Genomic DNA, 26,216 nt, shown 5'->3' with positions numbered 1-26,216 from the left:
AGTCAAAAATTTTTTTCAACTTTTTTTTCATAAAAAACGTCATAGTATAGTAAGGCGTCAAAATCGGCCAAAAAAAGTCAAACATTTTTTTCATCTCAAAATGTCAGAAAAAACATCATAGTATAGTAAGGCGTCAAAATCGGCCAAAAAAAGTCCAAAAAATTTTTTTGACTTTTTTTTCATAAAAAATGTCATAGTATAGTAAGGCGTCAAAATCGGCCAAAAAAAGTCCAAATTTTTTTTCGACTTTTTTTTCATAAAAAAACGTCATAGTATAGTAAGGCGTCAAAATCGGCCAAAAATTGTCAACATTTTTTTTTACCTCAAAATGTCATAAAAAACGTCATAGTATAGTAAGGCGTCAAAATCGGCCAAAAAAAGTCCAAATTTTTTTTTTTACTTTTTTTTCATGAAAAACGTCATAGTATAGTAAGGCGTCAAAATCGACCAAAAAAAGTCAAAAATTTTTTTCAACTTTTTTTTCATAAAAAACGTCATATTATAGTAAGGCGTCAAAATCGACCAAAAAAAGTCAACATTTTTTTTCAACTTTTTTTTCATAAAAAACGTCATAGTATAGTAAGGCGTCAAAATCGGGCAAAAAAATTCAACATTTTTTTTGACCTCAAAATGTCAGAAAAAACGTCATAGTATAGTAAGGCGTCAAAATCGGCCAAAAAAAGTCAAAAAATTTTTTGACTTCAAAATGTCATAAAAAACGTCATAGTATAGTAAGGCGTCAAAATCGGCCAAAAAAAGTCCAAATTTTTTTTTACTTCAAAATGTCATAAAAAACGTCATAGTATAGTAAGGCGTCAAAATCGGCCAAAAAAAGTCAAAAAATTTTTTCAACTCTTTTTTCATAAAAAACGTCATAGTATAGTAAGGCGTCAAAATCGGCCAAAAAAAGTCAAAATTTTTTTTGACTTCAAAATGTCATAAAAAACGTCATAGTATAGTAAGGTGTCAAAATCGGCCAAAAAAAGTCAAATTTTTTTTTCAACTTTTTTTTCATAAAAAACGTTATAGTATAATAAGGCGTCAAAATCGGGCAAAAAAAGTCAAAAATTTTTTTCAACTTTTTTTTCATAAAAAACGTCATAGTATAGTAAGGCGTCAAAATCGGCCAAAAAAAGTCAAACATTTTTTTCATCTCAAAATGTCAGAAAAAACATCATAGTATAGTAAGGCGTCAAAATCGGCCAAAAAAAGTCCAAAAAATTTTTTTGACTTTTTTTTCATAAAAAATGTCATAGTATAGTAAGGCGTCAAAATCGGCCAAAAAAAGTCCAAATTTTTTTTCGACTTTTTTTTCATAAAAAAACGTCATAGTATAGTAAGGCGTCAAAATCGGCCAAAAATTGTCAACATTTTTTTTTACCTCAAAATGTCATAAAAAACGTCATAGTATAGTAAGGCGTCAAAATCGGCCAAAAAAAGTCCAAATTTTTTTTTTTACTTTTTTTTCATGAAAAACGTCATAGTATAGTAAGGCGTCAAAATCGACCAAAAAAAGTCAAAAATTTTTTTCAACTTTTTTTTCATAAAAAACGTCATATTATAGTAAGGCGTCAAAATCGACCAAAAAAAGTCAACATTTTTTTTCAACTTTTTTTTCATAAAAAACGTCATAGTATAGTAAGGCGTCAAAATCGGGCAAAAAAAGTCAAAATTTTTTTTGATTTCAAAATGTCATAAAAAACGTCATAGTATAGTAAGGCGTCAAAATCGGCCAAAAAAAGTCAACATTTTTTTTGACCTCAAAATGTCAGAAAAAACGTCATAGTATAGTAAGGCGTCAAAATCAGCCAAAAACAGTCAAAAATTTTTTTCACCTCAAAATGTCAGAAAAAACGTCATAGTATAGTAAGGTGTCAAAATCGGCCAAAAAAAGTCAAAAAAAATTTTCACCTCAAAATGTCAGAAAAAACGTCATAGTATAGTAAGGTGTCAAAATCGGCCAAAAAAAGTCATATTTTATTATCTCAAAATGTCATAAAACACGTCATATTATACTGATGTGATGTGTGTGTGCACTTTATTGCTTCACGCAAGCCACATAATCAACAAAGGGCAATATAAGACTACTGGACTACTACTACTAATAATAATAGCAATCATGTAAACGAATGATCATAAACTGAAATGTGAAAAATTGTTATGTCCTCGTCTGTCTCCACTGTGTGATTTTGCTTCACCCTCTCTGCTGATGTCAGCTGATGTTTTAGTCTCAAAAGGTGAATAAACTGCAGCTGAAGTGTATCTACACTGCAATGCAACATGGACCTGAGTGCTGATATAAGATGACAAACTGCCATCAGTGAAGGCAGCATGTGCCCATGTTGCGTAATCCAACACCTTCTGGCTTCTCTCTCACCGCTAAAAATACCAGCAGGATCTGGACCTCCATCTGATACCATCCTCACTGTCTGCACTCGCATGATTCTGCCTCACAAAAAACAAACACAAACATCCTTATCAGGGATTTAATCTCTCAAAGAGGCGTCCTGCTGTCTCAGGATTTTCCAAAACAAGAGAGAACAGCTCTGCCAAACGGGGAGAGAAAAGTTTGGGTAACTTTCTGACGATCGGACAGGGTCTTTAAATAAAGCATGAAGATGCTGCTTGAGAAAAGATTTTCTGCTCTTCTCTCTGTTTTCTGCTGACCCATATTTGTTGTGAAGGACGGTGTCGGCTCGCTGTTTGCAGTCGGGCCTGAAGCCACCAAGTTGCAAGGTGTCATAGGTCAGCAGCGGGGGACCTCGGGGTGGTGGCTGTGGAGCTTCTTTGGCTGACAGCAGTTTTAAGAAGCAGCACTCAGATTGCTGACTGCCAGCACTGGATGTACACCGCAGTGTATAACCCACTGTGTGCAAAGTCCAGATCCAAACTACGGCCACTTTAAGCTCTGCCTCTGGAAAAGTGCTGGTTTATGTCTTTCAGCACCATGTACTGCCGCTAACGGACAGAAGAACCTTCAAGGCTCATGAAAGGCTCTAAAAGTCAGAGGGATAATGTCTAAGATGCAGCGGCATCAAAAGGCAGCTCCTGTCCTCAGAGTGACATGGTCTGTTGATGATTACACTATCACGGTCACTTGATGGGCAGTAGCTGAGTTTAATAAAGGACATCCCCTCGACGCCTGAGGGACGCCACTGTTTAGGGTGAAGGGTTGAGGAGGTGCGGTTGTCCATCCTCACAGTCTGGGATCTGTTTGTTTAGAAAGTCCAGTATCCAGTGGCTTCTGATGGTTTTCTTCTGGGCTAATAATCCCTCTGATTTGAGCCAGCTGACTTGACATTTGATGGTTAGACATTAGCTGAGGGGGTTAGCATTAGCTCTTAAAAGAGTTTATCTCTACATGCTAACAGTTCATTAGCTTTGGACTTCAGCTAAGCATTGGCTTAGCTAATGCCACAGCTAGGCTAAGCTGTTCATCTGTTGCTAAATTCGCTAGCTGAATTTAGCAACAGACGAACAGCTTAGCCTAGCTGTAGCTGTAAAAGCTAGCAACTTCAGCAACAGACGAACTTCACTTGTGTTTTAGCTTTCTGATGTGCTGCATTCAGGTGTCAGCAGACGCGGTTTTCACCTGAGAGTGAGGAGGTGATTACAGGCCACTGAGGCGATGCAGGAAAAGAAGGTTCAGGCCAAACAAACAAATAACTGCCTTAGGAGAAGTGAATGTTTATTTAATAGACATAAATAAATGTTTCAGCCATGAACCAACAGGCAAAAACACTTTTATGTTCCTCTGCTGTGTGATGCCTCTGGCAAGAAAAATTAAGCGGATGTTACGTGGACAATAAGTGTTAATGGTTTTACTCCAGAGGAAGATGAAGACGTGTTAGGTCTGTTTTCGGTCTCCTGCGTTACAATGTTCAAACTGCTGCACGTTATGTAGCACCGAGGTGAGATCAGGGGAACATTAGCTGGAGACAAAATAAGCTTCCTGCGGAGTCACAAACAGACTTCCTGTATAAACAGCTGGTTTAAAGGTCTTATTTTGGTCTGTTACTTGATTCTCGCAGTGTGTAATCAGACATTTCTTTCACTTTCTTTTTGTTTGCTCAGATGTAATTAGCATCACGGCAGCCGAGCGTGCCTGGAGGAACACTCGCCTGGATCGAGGTGAGTAACAAACACCACTCACGTTTCTCAGGCTTTTTTATGCCTCTTCTTTTCCTGTTGCACATTATTTTTTTTAAATTTCCAAGTTCTGCATGACTGGTAAAAATCAGAAAAAAAAAAAATTCTGATTTCACTCAGTACAGACTCCTGACAGAGTCCTGATTCTGTTGCCTGAACAAAACTCAGATCAGATCAGAAACCTGCAGGAGCTACACAGCTGTTAGTATGGAAGTTCAGAAAGGACATAACATAACTGAGCTGAGTATTTTTCACTGTTTTATGTCAAATGAAATATTTTACTGATCATTAGACAAAACTAGAAATTCAGAGATGTCACCTTGAGCTCAGGAAACTTTCACTACATGTTTTTTTTGCTTGCTATTTTTGGACATTTAATTAACGACATGATTAATTAAAAAAATAATCTGTCAATGATGAAAATAGTGTTAGCTGAAATGGCCCAGATAAGCAGCAGATGATGACATGACATGTAGAGGTTGATTGACAGCAGTTGATTGACAAATTTAAATCTTAATATAATAATAATAATAAAAAAAAAAAACAGTATCCTGTACAGTACTTTAGTCTGAATCTTCTGTAATTTGTGGCCACATTTGTTTTTACATTCAACCAGAAACTTTCATCAACACTTAAACAGTACGAGACATTACACTGAGTATTTTGAATAATCATAGTGGAATTCACATTCTGCCCAAGCATCGGGTCATCGACAGCACAGAGGCACTGTTCACAGTTTTCTTTCATCTGTTTATGTGCGCGTCACATGATCAGATTAAGTTTGCATTCCTGTGGTTTTTAATGGTTTGAAGGGTCCTGAGTTGAATATTGCTTTAGACACTTGTGCTTTCAGTCCAGCTGCAGCGAGGACACGTGCACCGGAAACATCTTAACAGCTCATTAAATCTGGAACCGCTTCATAAAACTTTATCACTCTTTAAATCAAAATTTTCAGTAACGTGCTAATGCTATTAGCTCGCTTTATCACTTTTAAACAGAATTTAGTTGAAAACAAGCCAACTGTTTTTTTTACATAAAGATTTCTTAATTGCTAACACTTTTTAAAGCTTTGTGCCTTTTCTCTCAGGAACATCTACAACCATTTAAATCAGTGGTTCCCAAACTTTTCGTCTTGTGGCCACTAAACCAAATAAACGTCATCTTATCATCCCTCATTTTATCCAACGGCTGTGACCGCTTCGTATTTGAATCATTTTAAAGGTGAAATGATCCAGTTAAAAATAAAAGATTTGACGAAAGTTGGAAAAATATACAGAAATATTCTGTCAAACATCTTGTGACCTGTAAGCTTTGACCTCTGACCCCTTGTCGGGTCCCTTCCACTGATACAAGCTAAAAACCCAGCAGTTGTGTTACAGAGGATGATGATGATTTAAAATCGTTTATAAATTGGTTTTGTCAAATTATATTTATCTTGGTGCTTTGGATTGTAAAAGTTCTACTTATTCTACTATGTGCAGCAATGTTTCATTTGGGATTATATACCATCAACATACCAATACAGTGTTATAGACATTGTTATAGACAATTTGTAAAATGTATTTAACTCTTAATATTTAGAGATAGCATATCTGAGAGTGCTTTCAATACAAAGCTACTTCTGTATTTACATTCAGAGATATATTATAAATATGTTCCTTTACCCGTTTGTGGGTTTTACATATTCAAACATATTAACATGTTTTATATATATATTCAAAACTCACAAACATCCATATATACAGTGTAGTAAATGTTTTATTTACATACAGTAGGTCACACTGACGTGAATGTGCCGGAGCTGACGGTCTGTTCAGTTTCTGCAACTGAAAAACCGTTTGAGACTCGAGCCAAGTTGCCCTCGAACACATTGAGATTCCCGAAGGCAGAAGAAGTATTGCTTTGTGTTTTATTGACGTTTTCTGAGCGAGCTGGGTAAAACAAAGTCTCGGCTGCGGCCTCTTCCTCACTTAAACCTGACCTGGACTTGGCAGAGTGTTGCCCGAGGTGTTTTCACTTCCATATTGCTTTCAATATTGCTGCTTTGTCTCATGTGGAAGGAGAAACCCGGGGGAACAGTGCCGCAGTAATTGAGAGGCGCTGACAGGGTTTAATAAGGGTGAGGGATTAAACAGGAGGTCGAGTCTGTTGCCGAGTGTGGTCTTGGTACATCGGCGGGGTCAGAAAAGATCCTGAGGGCCCAGGTGGATGATTATAGGTGTGGCTATGGTCTGCGGCTGATAATAGGCACTGTCGATGTACAGGCCACCTACAGACAGGAGACACGAGCAGCAGGGTTAACAGGAGCAGAAATCATTAGCAGTTAGTTCAGAAGTCCCTTTTTCTTTACTGTGTAGTGATGAACGTGAATAGGTGTGGAACGAACTCCAGCTGTATGACCACTGGAAGCTTGTTAGAGAGCAGATCACCTGCTCCACCATAGCTGCTGTTGTTGATGTAGCTGTTCTCTGAAATTTCTAGTAGCTGTCAGGAATCTTAAAGGTCGAGGGAAATAAGTAGATTCAGTGCAGCCTGTCACTGTTATTGGCCTGCATCAGGGACTGCAGCAGTGCTGAGTTATTTCTCTCTGCAGCGTGAGTCCAGGACAATGTTTACATCTGATCACTAATCAGATTTTCTCCCCAACGCCGACCTGATCCATGGTTCAGTCATTTTAACTGCATTAGTTCTTCCCCTTTGGTTTGGCTTTTTGTTTTCATGATGTTTCATAAATCTGAGTGAGTGTAAACATCATGGTGAAGCTTGGACTTTGGTAACAGTAACACTGACTTCACCGAGGAAACGAATGAGATCTGGAAATACAGTGAGATCTCCAAAAAACAGTCTGAGGGATTAACACATATCATCACTTTATTTTTAGGTCAGAGTGAAAGGCCTGAAACACTCTGAGCGTTTCAGACCTGAGCGTTTCAGGTCTGAGTGTTTCAGACCTGAGTGTTTGAGACCTGAGTGTTTCAGGTCTGAGCGTTTCAGGTCCGAGTGTTTCAGGTCTGAGTGTTTCAGGTCTGAGTGTTTCAGACCTGAGCGTTTCAGACCTGAGTGTTTCAGACCTGAGTGTTTCAGGTCTGAGTGTTTCAGACCTGAGTGTTTGAGACCTGAGTGTTTCAGGTCTGAGCGTTTCAGGTCCGAGTGTTTCAGGTCTGAGCGTTTCAGGTCCGAGTGTTTGAGACCTGAGCGTTTCAGGTCCGAGTGTTTCAGACCTGAGCGTTTCAGACCTGAGCGTTTCAGACCTGAGTGTTTCAGGTCCGAGTGTTTCAGGTCTGAGTGTTTCAGGTCCGAGTGTTTCAGGTCTGAGTGTTTCAGGTCTGAGCGTTTCAGGTCCGAGTGTTTCAGGTCTGAGTGTTTCAGGTCTGAGCGTTTCAGGTCCGAGTGTTTCAGACCTGAGTGTTTCAGACCTGAGTGTTTCAGACCTGAGCGTTTCAGACCTGAGTGTTTCAGGTCTGAGCGTTTCAGGCCTGAGCGTTTCAGACCTGAGCGTTTCAGGTCCGAGTGTTTCAGACCTGAGTGTTTCAGGTCTGAGTGTTTCTCTTGGTGAGTACAGTGTTGTTCCAGTGATCAGGAGAAATAATGGGCAGTGCGATGAGTTTTACTTGAGGAGCTTCTCGGTGCTGAGACAGTGTCTCTGCATGTTTCTGAGAGCTTTTGTTACTGATCAGAAAAAATGTTCATTTAATTTAAGATGAAATGATGAAATTACTGCACAAGCTGTAAATTATTATACAAACATAACTTCATATTCCACAAATATTGTAAGATATGTTAACTGAGAGTAATCAGGGTGAGGAATCTGCTGTTGTGTTGTCTGATTAGAACTTTTATCATATGAGTTTTAACTAACTGCAGATGTTAAATGAATGTAAGTGATTTGAGAAAAAAAAAACATTACGAAGCACAAGTTACTCCGCTGTTGACAAAAATATTCATTTATTTAAAAAGAATATCACCTACAAACAGGTCAAAATAAAATCTCTGAAAAGTTTTTTTTTTAACTCAACACAAAATGGCTCATACTCAACAGGAAGTGTAAACTCAGACACTCAACATCCAAAGAAAAGGAAAAGGTCTCAGTGCAGCCGACTGCTGTAAACCTGCTGTTTTTAAACTTTAACTTAAACTTAACTTAAATAGAAAACAGAGACATTAAGGTACAAAACAATGTTCACACCCATGAATGACTGTTAAAGGAATAATCAACCTTTTGCTTCAGAGTTTGATCTGTGTGCTTTATCGTTGCTTCACACAGACGGTGGCTGTTTCTTTGGTTTCCTACAGATTATATTTATTCAGATTTCTACATTGGATATTTACTCTGCAGTGAATGTGTGTGTTGAAGTTCTGGTTTTATTTTGCTGTGTTTTGATTGGGGGCTCCTATGGAAGCTGGTTAATTAGTTCTCTATAGTAAATTTTCATGTAGGAACCTAAAGCAGATGTTTAGCTTGAACACAGTTTTTCTGATGATAGTAATAATCTCTCTGCTGCTGCTGCGGCTCAGAAACTGGTCAGAGGTTTGGAGATTTCAGTGTTGGAGTTTTTGGAGTTTGAAACTTGAAAACAGAGTGAAAACAGAGTGAAAGTCAGAATATTCCTTTAACAAGTGATTTCCTGTGAGATGGGTGAGGGAGAGTCCTAATAGGGGTAGAGGTGGGTGACGGGGGAGGCTGTGGGGACTCTGATGACTGGGACAACTACTGAGGGCATTCTGGAGGGAAAACCTGAGGAAGAGCAAAGAAAAATGGAAAAAAAAAAAGAAGTGAAATGCTAGGATGTCGTGATGAAGACTGAATGGATTATTGATCAGTTACAGTGACTGATCTTACCGTAGGCAGGGAGGGCGCCTGCAGGGCTGTAACCATAAGGAGCACCGAAACCTGCGAGGACAAAGACAAAGCATGAAACCGTAGAATCACTGAGCTGATCACTGCATCATCCACAGTTAGTCTGTTAATCAGTCAATGAAGAAACTAAATCTGCGGCTCTGTTAACTGAATCATTTTAATTAATAATTTTTAACGTTTTCTCGTGTGTGAGCTTTTCAGCTCCGCAGCAACACAAACGTCCTCCACAGTGACCAAAATGTTGAACCAGCAGCTCAAACTGTTTTAATAAAAACTGATAGCTGGAGAAAAACTTGATAAAATGACAGATTAAAAAAGGCGAAGGTGAAGTCTTCAGCTGTCTGGTTTTATCCGAACATTTCGAAACTTAAAGATCTGATGTAAAACAGAGAGAAGTTTCTGGAAACTGTTTCACATTTATCTCAAGTGATTAACTGATTATCAGAACTGTTGCTTTAATTTTCTGTTGATTGAAAAATCAGTTCATGGTTTCAGGAAACTCTCAGGAGTCAGTCACATCCTCTGTGACTCACCTGGGGGGATGTATCCGTGCGTGGGTGGGGTGCTGATGTAGGGAGCTCTGGGGATGACGGGGACCCGTGGAGGTCTGGCAGCGAGGGCCGGGAGGGTCAGCACTGAGGCCACGGGTCGCTTTGGCTACACAAACACACACACACGGTTCGTATGAGCGCTGCACACGATGGATCGTTTCAGGCTGACTAAAGGAGCAGTCCGTCACTGGGTGTTTACTCACTGGAGGGTTGGGCCGTTTCTTCTTGCTGCTCGTAGATTTGGAGCCGGAGAACAGACTGTTCAGGGCGGCCAGCGCGGCACAAGCCTTGGCTACTTTCTTATTGGGACCCGTCCCCCGAAAAACCTGCTTGTCCACCTCCACCTGTCGCATCACACAGAGATATGATGTCCTCAGTTAGAAGACGGTGGAGTCTGAGATGTTGGTACAGTGTCAGTGTTAATGTGGTGAAGACAGATTCAAAACTGTTGGATTTGACTTTTGTGTAAATCATTTAAGAATAAAAACACTGAACATTTTCTGGTTTGTACATTTAAAGATTTTCTTTCTGTCTTTTCTGTTCGTGTTACTGTGGATAAACGAGTGTCAGAGAAAAATGCTGCGTTCATGTCAAACAGGATCAAAATAATTACTTAGTTGTTGACGTGGATGTTGCTTAAAAGTCATAAACTGGCAATTAAAGCAACTTCGGTATGACATGAATGAATAAGCCACTTTCCTCTCAGACCTCACCTGCCAATCAGATCACCTTCTTCTGTCCTCAGCTGTGGGGCTTTACGGCTCATTTAACACACACAGTTCACTGAGTGTGTGTCACACACTCAGTGATAATTAGAGAAATAGTCCTTCAACAGCAGAAACATGCAGCTTAGTTCATTACGTTGCAGTAAAGTTTATCCTTAAAACCACAGAAAATAAACTGCAGTGGTTCAGGCTGGTTTGATTTTTCGGCTGATTGGTTTCTGGCATCTGTGAGAAGTGTGGAGATGTTTCGAGGTGCAGGAATCACCGAGGTGCTGAACATGAAACAGGTTCCCTCCCTCATCAGTTTCTAATAAGGCCCTCTGAAAGGAAGACAGGAAATCTATGAAATGGAGTAGTGAGCGCGTGCTTTCGTACCTCTATGATGAAGCGTTTGTCGTAGCTGCTGCCGCTCTCTGAGATCAGCTCGTATTTGAGGCCGCGGCGTTTCTCATTCAGCTCCATCACCGGGTTTTTCCCTCCCGCCGTCAGGATCGGACCTGGAGCTCTGGACTACACACAGACAGAGAATCAGCTCGTCCTCCTCTCTGGTCACGGACACAGGTTTTCAGAAATCAGGTGCAACAGGTTTAAGTCTGGTTCTCACTTCTAAAACATTATAAACCTCTTGGTTCCTCAGTGTCTGGACGTCAGCAGCGTGCAGCCGAGTTTCACTCAGTCTCAGGGTCGTACTCGTATGTTGGAGGGGGCGGAGACCTTTCACAAGTGTGTGTCCATAATGTGTCCGAGGATATTTTTACTCTGCGACTGGTTTCTAAGCCCTGCCCTGCATCACATCACATTAATATGACTGGTACCTTTGTTCAGAGTGACTTAGAATTGATGCTCTTCATTAACATGAAGAGTCAAAAGTCATTAAGCATCAAAACAAACCCTGAACTCCACTGAACCACAGGCAGGCGGCTTTGTAACTGACTGATCACTGATGTTTCTACGGAGATGCTGCTGTGATCAATGAGGAAGGTCCTCATCACATGTTGGTCACACTGATATTTCCCATAAGGCCACGGTCCATCTGTGGATCACTCTAAACCTCATGTGCACTTGTTAATAATCCCAGTACTTTTCTGTGTGTGTGTGTGTGTGTGTGTTTGTGTGTGTGTGTGTGTGTTCCCCACCTCCTGTGCGTCTGTGGAGGAGGTGATGGAGGTGGAGCTGGAGCTGGTGGACATCCTGTCGTTCTTGCCTTCGCCATCTGACTTCTCGTCGGCGCTCAGCGAGTCCACGTCGCCATCGCTGCCGAGCACGTAGCCCAGAGCCTGCAGCGCCTGAGGAGACAAAACACACACACACACACACACACACACACACACAGCGTTCAGAACTATTTCATTACCTCGCAATAAACAGTTGAACAGTGGTTTGTCCTGCATTCAGGGCGACAGTGATCTAATTAGAAAAGTAACAGCCAAACTTTCTCTGATGCCCGACAGACGGGAAGTGAATCACACGTTCACGTCCATCGTGTACGACCAAGCTGTCCGTGAGCAAGGCACTCAACCATCCAACTGCTGCTGAGGCTGCAAAGTGGCCATCGACAGCACCACCACATAGACTGGCTGTAACGGAAGTGTGAACGTGTAACCGAATAAATGTGTGTGAAAATGAGTGCGAGCAGCTGAACTTCACAACTTCAGTAAAAGCTTTGTCACAAAGGGACAAACTCTCCGTTCCCTCGATGTTAAAGAGCTCAGCTGTTTCTGTGTCTGAGCTAATGTTCAGGTTTTTAAACATCTGACGCTCAGAGAACAGAACAGAGAGACGAACGAGCGGCTGCTGAGGTCTTTAACCCTCTGGATCCTCGACTGGTTTTACTCTCTTCACTCACGCAAATATTCCACGGGCAAAATGCTGCTAATCCATAACTTCACAGAACATCATAACCCCACGTGGAACCACAGCTTCTTCCTCACTGGTTGTAAATCACTGCTCTTTGGACGTAGAGCTGCAGCAAACCCGTATTTCCATTATTCTTTTTTATAATTTTTCAGCTGCAGATTCTCCTCTGAGAAGCAGAGACCTGAGAAATTGAAGCATTTTCACTATTTATGATTCACAAATGACCAAAATGATTATCAGTTATTAGAACAGTCACAGATCAACTAATCCATTAAATGACCAATCGTTTCAGCTTTACTTGGAAGGGAAAGTGAATATGGAAAATGGGCTGTAACTCATTTGACGGATGAGTCTGGAAACTTTTTACAGTTTAGAGATTTGTGTGATAAATTGAATCTGTTCATAAAAACTCCTGTAAAACTGTGAATCTGTGGAGCCATTCTCACTTTTCAGAGTCGACTCCAGTCTAAGGATAAATCAGTGCACACACTAACTGATGTCTGTTAAAGCTGAACTGCTTATGAAGGAGGAAAACTTGGATTTCCTGGTAAATAATTTGATTTTTTGGGGTAAACATTTTATTCATAAATGTAAGTATTAGAGGAACTTTCCAGTATGAGACAGCTGCTTTATTAGACCACAGACACCAGCCTCGTGGTGGCGCCAGAGGAAAAGTCAGAGAATCACCACAGGCAGTGGGGTTCATCTTCTGTGGATCATGAACAAACAAAATTTCATCCCAAGCAAAAGTGGCTGAGATATTTCAGTTACGACCAAAGTGATGAATCATCTGATCGACAGACTCCAGAGCCGAGACCCTGGTGTGGAAATGCTACTCAGCATTTAACTTATTCATTTATGATATTTGGTTTTTGCACCTATGCAGAGGTCGTTAAAGCACAGCTCCCACATCTCAGCGGTTCTTTTCATGAAACGCTTTAAACACCTTGAGAGCTACTTGGAGCTTGGCGGTTCTCTTGGAGTTCCCGGTGGCCTGGTAGGTGGTTCCCTGGATCTCCACAGACATGGTGAAGACCGGAGCGTGGACCGGGCCGGACTGGGACAGCAGGCGGTACTGGAGACCCGGGTGGATCTGGTTCAGACGCATGAGAGCGTTCATGGGGTGGTTTGGATCCGTCATTCTCCAGTCTAGGACTAAATGAAGAGAGACGGACATTAGCTGGTGTTATCGACTCTTTCTGACAGACGTAGCCCAACCAGACAATGTGGTGGAGTAAACATCAACATCAACATTTCTCCACATGTAAAAACGTGAAGGAAACATCAGCACTTCACACCTAAAACACGCTGCCTGGGCTCTTATGCACACACTCTGCTGATGGTCAATCTTTCATCAATAAAACCAGAGTGATCAGTAATGAGACAGAGAGTCACTTCACTGCTGAACACAGGGGCAGGACGTCTGAGAAGCCGTGTCATTCGCTGAGCTCTCTCACTGTTAACGGGCGGCTGATGGGCCTGAGCCGACGCCGGCCCCGGTGTTACACCGACGACACACTCAGAGTCAGAGACACTTCACACCTACACACTGACGAGAGACGAGCAGAGCTCTCTGCCTCCCCGGAGCCTCTGAGCAGTAATATCTCACACATGAATTGAAAATGAAACTGTGACACTTGGTGACATCTATTAAAACAAAACTGCTGTCTCCATATTAAATGATTTTTTTTTTTTCAGCTTTAGGTGCTCGGGTTTATCAACTGTGCTTTGAAGCTGCAGAAAATTTGTCAGTTAACATATAAAATAACAAACTGAATTAAAATTAGACCTGAAAGCTGCCAACAAACCTCCACTCTCATATTGCTGTAGTGTAAATGAACACTGAACTTACTTTTACTGAAGTTGATGAACTTGATTTTTGCTTCCAGGGAAACTCTTTCACACCAGATGAGCATCAGTCTTTACTGTAGATCCTTCTAAAGCCCTTACATGTGTTATGACGCCTCATCATTATCTTTAATGTGCCAAACATTATTAGTTGTCATGTTTTTTTGCACACTATGGATCCCACAATGTGCCAGAAGAAAAAAAAATCTTTAACACACAACATAATATCCTGAGAGCACAGGATATTATGTGCAAACAGGATCCATAAGTTATGAGATTGTGTGAACAGGTTAAAAAAATCTAATCTATCAGGACATCAGGGCTTCGCAGTGCACAGCAACACCCTGCAGGTATGTTATGAGACGCTCTGACGACTGAACCTTTAACAGATGACCGTGACCTGTGGAAGGTCACTGCCTGAAAATCCAGCAATCTTATTTCACCTCTTCGAGGTTCATTACTTGGCATTGCACTGATGTGGGTGGAAGGAACACAAACAGCTCTAACACGGTGCTTCTCTGGCTTGAGTTGGAGGTTTCAGTCTGAACAGGTCTGGTGACCTTTGGGCCTTTGAAACCTGCCAACACAACAACATCTGCTAGTTTTGTGAGGTGAAGAGAAGACGAACAAACCTTCGACTAAAGCAGACAAACAGACTCTGAGTGATGCTCTGATTCACGGAGAGAGACTTTAAAAGCTGAAAGAATTCAAAGCTAAACTGCACACACACACATCTGTTTGCATCACACCAGTTTAAATACCTGAGGAAACATCAGAGAGACGCTGGGAATGCTGAGTTCATCAGTACTTCCTCCTGATGCTCACCCACAGGTGTCATGTTCTGTAGGACAGCTGTGACCTGGACAATTCGTCATGCTTACAGATCATACAGCAGCTTCTGCACACGCTTGTCTTTTGTCCTCAGTCACTGTGTGTAACGACTGTGAGGCTCTGACAGGCACTTTAGACTGAAGTGTGCTTCACTATGAATATGGATGGAGACGCTGTGTAAGATGAATGCGAAGGTGCTGATGGACAGGTGCTGGGAGGAAGAGAGGGGGAGGTGTTAATGCCCCGTGTGTGTGTGTGTGGTGGGAGGCAGTGAGATAATTGCGTGGCAGCAGCCTGCAGTATTAATCCCTCTCTATCTCTGCCTCTCTCCTTTGAACTGGAAGCAGATGAGAGTTGCCGGAGAGGATCGTCCCAGCGAGGGCCGATTTAATTATTGTGACACAGACAGACAGGCCGGAGAGAGAGAGACAGGAAGAGAGGCAGACAGGAAGACAGTGAGGCTGCAGCCGTCAGCGGAGGGACTGCTGAGCTGTCTCTTGTTCAGTCCAGTCAAATCGGACCCTGGTTCTTTTTCGCCTTGGTATGATCCATGTGGGCGGAGCTAATTCACTCATACGTGGACCAGAACAGCCGCAGGCACAGGAAATGGTCTTTGTCCGATTTGTGTTGGGAATGTGATCCGACCTTGATCTGACTCTCTGGGTGAACTCTGCGGGCCCCCGCGGCCAGATGTGCTTTCCACAGTGGGACAGCTGCCATTAGACTCCACGGCTTATGAGCAGGTGGTTGTACCAACAGCACTGACTCACTGCCAACTGCAGCACTGACAGAGGCGAGAGTGAACACAACTCAGACTGAACCTCCCTGACTGAACATGAACACCAGCTGATCGTCACTGGACCACATCTTCCTTTCTCTGATTTCTAAGCAGATTCGTGGACGTTTATCCTCGATGGACGTCTGAGATAATTATATTCTCAGAAAGTGTGAGTCCTACTCAATCTAAACATCTGTGTTTGACGTCTGTGTGTTCAGACGTGATTGAGTTAGACTGAGCTGCTGCAGCTTCTACTGTTGTTTGCAGAACACTGGCATGTTCCCGTCCCTTTAACCTCAAACACTATCTTTGCTTCAGTCTCTTTAATTTCTTATTTCTTTTTTTGGATTTCATTTCAGCTTTTGCTCCTCTTTCACCCGTTCCTGTGCTGCTGCAGCATCAGGGATCAATAAAGTTTTAACTTACTTCATTTCAGTTTCTCCTCCACTCCTCCATCTTTTGATACCGACAAGAATCAGAATTTCTCTTGACAACATAATGAGCTGAAAGCGACTCTCTGCTGTGTCCTGATGGCGACCTGGACGCTGGTGGACAGTTTGACGTTGACACGGTTCTGGACTTAAATCTCACTGACAGTGAGACACTCAGACCTTTTGTGACCTGGACACAGGAGCTGACGGATTCCTGATAAACTCTCTGAATGTTTCTTTCAGCTCCAGCTGCTTCTGTCCTTCTTTCTCCTTCTGTCTTTCTCACTCGCAGCGATTTGGAAATCTGATAACTTTAGACAATTTTCTGCTTCGAGGAAACATTTCACTTTCACTTTTTTTTACCTGTTTCATGCAGCTGGGTGATACGATGCCACTTTGAGATACAGTGATTGGCTGAGCTGGTTTCACAGTTCTATGCATTAAACTGTTTTCCTAATATGATCTTGTGAAGATACCAGACCTGACTGCAGAATTTCAAACACTGGGCTCCAGTGGATCACATTCAGGCAGGGCCCAGGTATTTTCTCTCCTTTGACACTGACGGACAGCAGGTTGCCGTTTTGATCCTGCTCACACCAGAGCGTCCTGAGCGTCCTGATTTCTAAGGACAGCTCAGCCCCGCTGCTCTCGTCTTTCAGCTCCACTGACTCACTTTTCCATCTTTTACAGAAACCCTGACAGAAAGCACCATGTTTACAGTAAACTGCAGTTTACAGCTGTCCACCACACACACACACACTGAACAACAGAGCCTTTTGTCTTTATCATTAGCTACAACTGAGCGACACAATCTTCAATCAATATCCACTTATCTGCTGTTAAGAGACAAACACTGAGTTTCCTCCTGGGAGGTCAGCCTCCACGTGACGTACAGAGCAGTTATGGTGGTGCCAATACCACCACCATAAATGTGTTAATGCAACTTGTAATCAAAACTACATAATTAATTTCACCAAAAATTCCAAAAAGAATAAAAACTATGAAACGTTCGACGAAACCACCACGAACAGAAACATAACAAGGTTTAACTGAATCTGTCTGCAAACAGTATTTACTGTAAGGCTGCTACTGGCCGGATATATCAGCCCCTCTGTGTAAGTTGAGAGGAGGAGGATTTAGATCATCTGAGGAAACTGTGATTCCTCGAAACAAGCGAGTCGATGGTTAAAGTCACCTTTCATCCTTTTGATGAAGTCTCTGTCATCTGACCCGACCTCCTCCCGAAGCCTCTTCTGACAGCCGCCTGCAGAGCCAGAACACACGGTGATCACTGGTCAGATCAAACACTGCACATCCCACACACACACTGAGAGAGAGGAGACACGCCACTAAACATATTATTATTATTATTATTATTATTATTAGGACAATTATCCTTTTCCAGAGTGTCTCCTAACAGGGGAGCACAGACGTGGCTTTACAGGGAGGCACAGACACAAGAAAAGTAGAATTTAGTGGGAAGATAAAAATAGAAAAACCAGACGCAGGCACACACGGATACAAACAGCTGAAAACACACACACAGACACACACACACAGACAAACAAACCGTCACACTCACACAGATTCACATGAAAGTGAACAGACAATATGAATACACAAACACACACCTTCTAAGAGCCTCGGTGAGGGCTTGTTGGCGGGGAGAGGATCCATATTCAAGACCTTGTAAAGCTGTCCAAAGGCTAGGAGGCGTAACGCATGCTGAAAAACACACACAGCAGACAGAATAAGGACACATCACTGAAACCCCCTGTACACTCACAGAAGAGCAGAGGAATAAAGAGGCTGCAACGATGCAATTTATTCTTTGATCAATACGCTTTAATTATCGGGGAAACTCGGGTGAGCGGCCCCGCGTTTGTGTAAACCAGCTAATTCTGTTGGGAGAAACTTGGTGCATTGTCGAGGGGAGGAATAAACACTCAGAGGGCACAGATGAAGGAGGAAAAGAAAAAGAAAGAAAAATATTCCCAGATTTCCATTTCACACAGTTTTCATCCAACTCCAGAGAGAAACAGAGGCATAAACAGAGGGAGCCAGAAAGAGAGGGAGGAAAAGATGAATGTCTGTTTCTCAGCGCTGAGCCCACATTTTCCGCCTGGGGGCAGACTTTGTTGTGCTGTGCAGTGGCAGCGGCGGCAGCAGCAGTGGTAGTAGTAGCGTCGGTGTGGGTGTAAACGAGGAAGAGTGTTCCCACGCTTATTATGTGGCTAATTAGGCTGCTAGTTCGTCAAGCCTCTGCAGCACCGAGGGGCTGCTTATCCGAGGTCAGAGACCGGGCCTCTGCTGCCACTCAGCTATTTTTAGTGCTGACGTGAGCTCGGGGCTTCACCGGGGCGGCCGAGGACTCGCTTTAAATAACCCTCCTTCAATCAGTGTAACAGGAGGGAGCGTTACTCGTCAGATTTCCTGGAAGAAACGCTGACATTGGTGCGGTGGGCGGTGTCGAAGCACACCCCTGCGAGATGTTTCAAGGTCTCACGAGTCGCAAGGCTGAAGCTGAGTTTTTCTTTCTGGGCCTGACTAATGATTACGCTCAGGCCAGTAAGACTCCACAACTGGTTTTATGGCAGGAAAACAGGAAGGGAAGTTTTATAATGCTCTGAGGGGGAGATGGAAAGACGACGTTCACAAAGCAGCGGTTCAAATGAAAGACTTGCTATCATGTAAGTTAAAAGTTTGTCTAAAATCAGAACACATCTGTGGTTTCACAGCATCAGTTCACCTCCAGGGAGAGAGACTGCTTCAAACCACACTTTAGATCTCTGAAAAATACTTTTAAACTCCCAACATGGATTTAAAATTCAAATCACACAAGAACTTTGTAAATGTTTTTCCACACAGAGTAAATGTGAGTTTTTTTTCACCCCTGACTTAATAAAATTTAAGTGGACGTCACCTTTGAGACCAGTTAAGACCTGGGCAGCTGTGGTCCAGAGGTGAGAGACAGGTGCTTATTAATGGAAGCTTTTAAGGTTCAGACCCCTGGAGCGGACAGGATAATGTGTCTGTCCCAGTGTCAGAACAGTAAATAAAACAGTGGCATTCAGCCCCTTCTAAAAAAACACTGACATTTTTCACAATTTTCAGACATTTTACACCAAACGATGAATTGATTGATTGAGAAAAGCAGTCAATTAATCAGACAATGGATAAATTTTTCAGTGAAAATAATCATTAGCTGCAGCCCTGTTATGATTTAGAACCACTATTTAATGTCAGAAACACTGATGATGCTGATGCTGAAAGAAAATTTTCTGGCTTAAGATTTTACTTTGAAAAACTCATCGCTGCAGAAGAAGGCGACGACACTGTCGGCAGGAAAAGTGAGCGGTGGGTGATTTGAGCTGCCCTGCAGATGGACTGACCTGTGCGCTGTGTGTGATGGCGTCGGCCTGCTGGGCGCTGAGGTCAGACAGGACGTCTGTTGGTTCCCTCTCACAGGGGTCGTGAACTCCAGGACCTCCTGTAAAGAAAGACCATGTCAGTGCTCCCACACTGGCTTCTGAAAACAACAATACAAAAATAATTCGGGAGTAATTCACCAGACGAACCAGGGAACGACCTGCTGAGGGAAACCCTGAACCAAATGTTAAAAATCCAGTCACATCATCACAACGACCAACTCGCTGCTCTGCGCTGATCGAAGGTGTGTACCAAAGGTTTCCCATATCAAGGATTGGAAAAAGAGAGAGAGGGGTGGCGGAAAAAATAAATCTGAGAACATCTTTCTTTTTATTCGAGCTGAATAGGAAACATTTCTCACATGGACCATCTCAGAAGATAAATGTTTACATAATACAGAAAGTGAAAACACTGTGTGTTCAATCACAGCACCAACTTTTTCTGAATGAAGTGAAACGATAGTTAAACTAGACCATCCCTCATGCTCCTGCGAGTCCACTGGGACTTTTCTCGAGGAGGCCTGAGGGAACCTGTATCCCAGTTTGGAAACCATTAATGCACTGTAGAGTAGGAGATACTACACTGCACTCCACAGTTTGCTGCACAGGCCCTGAATCTTGAGAGTGTGTGATGAGGTTATACGCACACACCAGTGTTATCCAACACATTCATTAAAGATTTTTCTAAATGCTGAGAATAAGAAGCTGTTTGTGTACATGCTGGCTTCTTTGTTTGTTTGCTTGTTTACTTTAAAACCTTGTTTTTGATCCCTGGGCTGATTTACATGTTACATTTATTTCTTACTACGGTGAAAGTGGAACAGAAACGAGGATCATCAAATTTATTCTAATTCATCCTCACGGTTCATCTTCTTCCTGCTGTACCTGGAAGGGACATCAGTCTGTGAGAGATATATTGTTGGTGTGTGAATTACCTGGATGACTCACCTGTTACGGTGTCCCGCTTTGGTTTATCGTTTGTGTGTAAAAGTTAATTGCGCGACCGATGCTAACGCGCTAGCCGGTCAATGGGATTCTCCATATTATGTTAGCATCGAGCTAATCGCTACTTATTATCACTCGCGACGGAGCTTCCGCCCCTCGGTACAGCGGCTTTGCAAACATTGCACGTTGCTGTCTTTTTGTTTCTACTGCAAAATATTTACATTAAAAGTTGGTTAGCCACGGTGCTGCTAGCTCACCTGCTAGCTGGCTGCAAACTGTGGAATGGATTTCCTGAACGGCGGCGGGTCTCAGTACTCCGCGTCACATTAAGGCACGCCTCCGTTCCGGAAATCCATTCCACAGTTTGCAGCCAGTTAGCAGAGCAGCGGCAGGGAATCACCTGTGGTTTCAGCTGACAACGTTAAAGCACAGACATGGTTCATGGATCGGAAATATCCGATCCGTGAAATATGTTGGTATCGGAACCCGTTTTTTTTTTTTTATTTCAACAGGAGGGGACACGTTGTTCTTCCAGTGTCCTTGCTGATTTTAATTTCAGTGCCAAACTCTGTAATTTAATTTCGCTGCTCTCTGAGCTGAGAGTCAGTCACTGTGGTCGATTGTTACCATCAGCGTTACCATCAGCGTCACCCACCCATTCAACCAAACCACTGCGGAGCTTTTTGATGACCTGAGTGATGTCCAACAGAGACATCCCCTCCCCATGTCCTCCACCTCTGCCTCCTGAAGAGCTCCTCAAGTCGTCAACGTGCCGGACAGTGAAGGTTCACCTCCCCAGCTGAATGTCGTCTGACAATTTGCCAGAATTTCCCTTAGAGTTCAGTCAGTAAGTCACCTGCAAAAATCTGAGTGCTGAAGTGTTTGTACAGTCTTTGTCTTCTCTTGCGCAGTGACTGATGATTCAAAAACTGTGAAACTAGCCCTGGAAAATTTGTAGCCTCGAGCTTTGAAGAGAGAAAGAAATGCAGTCAACAAGCAGAGCGCAGAGGCAGCTGTGAAGGAGTCATCACTGACCTGGCAGGAGAATCCCTGAGGCGATGCACTCCATGACTCGACGCAAGGCCTCACCTGGACCCAGCGGCCGGTTACAGGTGGCTATGGCCTTTTCACAGATCAGCTCCAGGGGCTGCAGAGGACAGACAGAGAAAAGATACTCAACACAGACTAAACCAGATCAGTGACAGCCATGATTCTGGCCGTGGGACAGTTTACTACACATCCTGACACCAGGCAAACAAAGCTGCTCTCATTGCTCGTATTCTGTGTGTGAGCACACTGAGTGAACACCGCAGCGTTTATTTAGTTTACAGTTCACTTAACTCCATCTTCTACTGAACGAGAGGTGCTGATGTTCCTCTGCAACAAGCCATTCGGATTCTGTGGCCGTCACCTACCCATCCTTTGAGAGGCTGCCACACAGGCAGCCTGTTGCACATGTCTCTGAGGATCCTCAAGATGATGACGCAGGACTTGAGATCTGTGACTCTGGCCTGAGGGGACAGACAGACAAAACTTACTGACAGCATGAGGAGCATTTTAACAAGACAGCAGTCTGGCTGAGCTGCACAAACTCCGAAAAGATGTGCCCAAAACACTTTCCAGGCTCTGAGATATGGGAGATATATCTGAGATAAACCTCCAGCACACGAAAAGGCATTTTCATGACCCATGAAATTTCGATATGCTGATAAAACCATTGTAACAGACTGAATAATAACTTGATAAAGTTCAATTCTTTGTTGAAAAAAAAAAACACACTGCTGGAAGAAATTCAGTTTCAGTTTAGAATAGTTCAGAAATTCACCAGTGAGACTCCATCCTCTGTCTTTAGGATAAAATACTGGTTTCAACATCATAACATGAAATATTTCACTAAACTGAACAACAAACACTCAGCCAATATCTGCTCTACGTGTTTGATGGTGAAGCTACTCCAACATGGAGGCAGGGTTCTTTTGTTCATTATTCTCACCGCAGAATTACGTACGAGAGGGAACGCTACGACCTGCGAGATGACTGTCTGAGCTCGTGCTGCTGCTAGCGAGCTGATCTGCTGGTACGTTTACCGCCAGCTGACCACCGTGTGTGAGTGGCTGAATTCAGGTGCTTTCATTTAAACCTCACAGACTTGGTGAAAGGTGGATGAGACCAACGTTATTAATTGTATCTGCAGTTATAACGAATCAGTGGAGGTCCCTGGGTCGTATTAGCCCATTCTGAGGATAATGAAACAGAATCCTCCCTGCACAGCCTCACCTTCAGTCCACAGTGCAGCCCTTCACTCTGATACTACTTGTTATTTAGCTCTGCCTCCCTGAGGGAAGCTGCTCACTGCTTCACCTGACCTTGACTTTCTCCTCCCTCTGCCTCCTCAGTAGTGGAGTAACTCTCAGTTCAGTCGGGATGGCAGAGTTGCAGCTTGTCTGAAACCTGATTTGGTGAAGAACCTCTTCATGAACCCGAATACTTCAGAGTTACATCCCGTTCTGTTACGTTCTTCTTCTTTCACTGAAAAATGACTCTACAGTTTCCATGCTGTTCTTTTCCCTAATATTTCTCCATAATTCATTATAATTCACACTTTACTGCTGGACACTTGTAACGTGAACAGACATCAAATGTCCCATATTTTACTCCACTGTTGGACTCATTGGTCAAATTCTCATTCAAATGTGATGCAACTTTTAATTAATCAATTAATTATGAATTTAATGCACATGTTCAATACTGCGGAAGAAGAAGATGTTGTTACTTTGCTGATGTGCTCGTTTCAGTCAGACACACTTGCGTGAAGGAGCTGATCATTTCATAGTTTTACAGTTAAATGTGGCAGAAGATCGTCTGCTCTTTGACGGAGCTCTGTAAGAATCTGAGCAGCAGGAAGGATTCTGAGGGAGAGCCACTCCAGGCCCCCCCCCCCCCCCCCCCCCCCCCCTCCCCAGCCCCAGCTCTGCCTGAACCAAGGCTGAGAATCACCCAGAAAATTACACCTATGTACTTTAATGTGCAGCAGCAGAAACATAATCACTCACGTTTCTGCTGCTGCACATTAAAGTACATAAGTGTAATTTTTAGAGACAGGGCTGTATATTCGGAGTAAGACAGGCGGAGGACGTAAAGTCACACACTGGTGGTGTCCTCAGTCCAGCTGTGCTCACCTGGAACCATTTGGCGTGTCGGAGCGAAGCCAGCGCAGCCTGGCACTTATGCCTGTCCAGGACGTCGTCGTCCTCCTCCTTGTCCTCCTGCTTCTTCTTGTTGACGTCCTGATCGTCCTCCTCTGGAGAGAGGGACAGGATGAGACGGGACAGACTGAGCGTGACCACGCTGACCTCCCACACTCACACACACAGACACGCAGGCAGCAGGGTTGGACAACTAATTATTAGGCAAACCCACTGATCTGACCGAATGAGCTAGGAGGGGGGAAATTTGAGAGATTCCGTGATTTTCTGGGAGAGGGGAGTTTCTCATGCACAAGGCAGGATCTTTCATAACATTGACAGGAGAAACCGGAGTAGACGTGAGCGCATGCGTCTTGCTGCCCGGCCGGAGTCTCACTCTAGATGCAGATCAGTGGCTGAGGGCGATGGAACACGCCAGATTAGTGTGTTATCAATTACGGCGCAGGACGAAAATGAGAGCATGGCAACAACTCAGGACCAAAAGCCAGATTAAAGATTAAAATAACACTTTAGAACAAGGACACACTTGGTGGATTCAGATATACTGGCTCAGGAGTGTCTGAGAGTGGGGAAAGGCAGGGCGCAGTGCAGACACATTAGCTATTCTACTTGAAGAGAAAAAAGTCACTCTGTTTTAAAGGCAGCTTGCTCTGCAGTTTTCTGGGGCGCCATGCTAGTATTTTCACTCTTGCGGGGTCGGTCAGATGTTTATGTTTGACTGAGACAGTCTCTCCACACCGGGTTCCTGTGGGGAGCACTCCTGCCATGACTGGAGGCCGAGCCATGGGAGAACGACAGCAGAAGAAGAGTGACAGCAGATGACAACAACATAAACATCTGAGAGTGAGAACGCCACCCTGGAAAGAAAGTGAAGGCTGTCTGTTCTCGGGAGCAGCTAAGGGGGGGCCCACTGTGGGACAGTCAAGCAGACGAACAAAAGGGGGAACAGACTGCAGACCACACTGCAGAGCTCAGCACTGAGGGCTCACAGCTTATCAACGATCTCCTCCAGGAAATCTAAGATAGTGACATCTCTGCAGCTCGAAACATTATCTTTATCCTTCAACTCGCCAAGTTGCAAATATCCGATGTTGATAAATGTCCCATCATAGTGGAATCACTGCCATTATGGTTCAAAGATCTCTTCCAATGGGCAGTAGCCAGCAGAGATTAAATCATGGCTCTTCTCTGCGCAGCTGGCAGTAATGCTGACACAGAGCTTTAAAAAAAGCTCCTGCTCTCAGAGAGGAGGCAACAGTATCGTCTCTGATTCCAAATATCTGCAGGATTCAAATTCCAATTCATTTGTCTGCGTGTGACACTTCAGCAGTAACGTGAGCTGAGGAGCGACGTGTGTGGTTTAGCAGTCTGTTGCTGTAGAGACCGAAGTGAAAGCTGAACAGGATGGAAGAGGTGGAAGACAAACGAAGGAGCTGATGAGAGACACAGGTTTCCTCCCGTGTCACTCCTCCTCCAAGACCGAGGAATGAGGACCTTCGTGTTCTGCCCCTGGGACTTCTGGGTAATGTAATGTAATGTACCACTCTGAGAGGACATCTGCAGAAATTGGCATGGTTTCTCAAAGTCAGCTGGGAGAGTAAACTTTTTTTTTTTAATCTAGCAATCTGTCAGGGATTATATATACATTGACTGACTGACATTAAAAACTCTATTCAGTTATTGTGGCTTTAAAAATTTCAGGACTACTTGAATTTGAAAAGAGGAATTTCAAATTCTTAACTATTAAATTCAGTTTAATTTAGAGCAGCATCTACACTTACTGACATGAAAACTGGGCTTCCAGAGGAATTCTCACCCAAGCTTTCCACCATCATTCCACCATCTGTATTTTCTAAATGAGACATAAATGATTGTTGGCAATATTTTTTGGGGCTAGATAAACTGTTTCATCGCTAATTTACTTACGTGCGTACATTTACTGTTTGCCTATCACATTCATCTCTGAGTTATTTTGTCTCCTGCTTTAACATCTCTGATTAGCTTTCATTCAATCAAGTTTCTCTCTAATTTAAACACGTGCAAAATAAATTAGATCCAATTTACAGCAGCAGCATTACTATGACTGGCCAGCTGGCCAGTAATCAAACACTGATTTATTTCGGGGGCATATTGAAGACCGATAGTCTATAACACTGGGGTTAAAAATATATGAACATATATTTGTACCGTTTTTATATATAATCTAAAAAGATATGATTTTTCCGGGTCTTTTACAAAAAGCCTGGATTTTTTTAAAATGAGTCCATTTAGTTTACAGACTCGTAAACTGATTCCCTGAACTCTTTTTCCCCTGGCGTGCAGACGGACCGTGGAAGCTGTTTCCCAGAGGCAGGCCACGAAGGAACCATCACTCACAGGTCAAGACCACATACAGATAAGGACAACCCCCACTAAATTCTCCTTGACATCATCGGCTTAAGGGAATTTTGATTAGTGACCAGGACATCAGATTAATTCAATTAACACTGTTTTTACAACATGAAATTATGGGATGTCATTCTGAGCCAATAAAAACTGATCAACCGAGAGGGGTCAGCCCCAGTTATTAAAACAAAGAAGCACGGAGCTGGACATGGGCTGCTGGGTAA

General features: G+C 43.0%; 1 protein-coding gene and 1 long non-coding RNA gene across 3 annotated transcripts in view; one reads left to right on the top strand and one right to left on the bottom strand.

The window, feature by feature from the left end:
* LOC121184149 overlaps positions 1 to 11,576 on the top strand; it is a 54,349-nt gene extending 42,773 nt beyond the window's left edge. The window contains exons 2-4 of the long non-coding RNA XR_005894270.1: positions 4,075 to 4,131; positions 6,042 to 6,043; positions 11,439 to 11,576. This is a non-coding gene — a long non-coding RNA (uncharacterized LOC121184149). The remainder of the gene's footprint in view (positions 1 to 4,074; positions 4,132 to 6,041; positions 6,044 to 11,438) is intronic.
* Positions 4,611 to 26,216, bottom strand: part of LOC121184146 (spermatid perinuclear RNA-binding protein-like) — a 54,068-nt gene continuing 32,462 nt past the window's right edge. The window contains exons 6-18 of one of the 2 annotated variants that reach the window (XM_041041601.1): positions 23,581 to 23,702; positions 21,817 to 21,912; positions 21,437 to 21,548; positions 19,421 to 19,518; positions 17,660 to 17,753; positions 17,224 to 17,292; positions 13,087 to 13,295; positions 11,420 to 11,569; positions 10,659 to 10,793; positions 9,762 to 9,902; positions 9,541 to 9,664; positions 8,990 to 9,040; positions 4,611 to 6,418 (exon numbers count right to left, since the gene is read on the bottom strand). In XM_041041601.1, the coding sequence (XP_040897535.1) occupies positions 6,330 to 6,418; positions 8,990 to 9,040; positions 9,541 to 9,664; positions 9,762 to 9,902; positions 10,659 to 10,793; positions 11,420 to 11,569; positions 13,087 to 13,295; positions 17,224 to 17,292; positions 17,660 to 17,753; positions 19,421 to 19,518; positions 21,437 to 21,548; positions 21,817 to 21,912; positions 23,581 to 23,702 (1,490 nt within the window). In that variant the 3' untranslated portion in view covers positions 4,611 to 6,329. Of the gene's footprint in view, positions 6,419 to 8,077; positions 8,885 to 8,989; positions 9,041 to 9,540; positions 9,665 to 9,761; positions 9,903 to 10,658; positions 10,794 to 11,419; positions 11,570 to 13,086; positions 13,296 to 17,223; positions 17,293 to 17,659; positions 17,754 to 19,420; positions 19,519 to 21,436; positions 21,549 to 21,816; positions 21,913 to 23,580; positions 23,703 to 26,216 lie in introns of those variants that run through there. The other variant, XM_041041602.1, reaches the window with a different exon arrangement.

Source organism: Toxotes jaculatrix, chromosome 7, assembly GCF_017976425.1.
Source record: "Toxotes jaculatrix isolate fToxJac2 chromosome 7, fToxJac2.pri, whole genome shotgun sequence".
Lineage (NCBI taxonomy): Eukaryota > Metazoa > Chordata > Actinopteri > Toxotidae > Toxotes > Toxotes jaculatrix.
The sequence above is the reverse complement of the archived record's forward strand: the minus strand, read 5'-3'. Positions and strand labels throughout refer to the sequence as shown.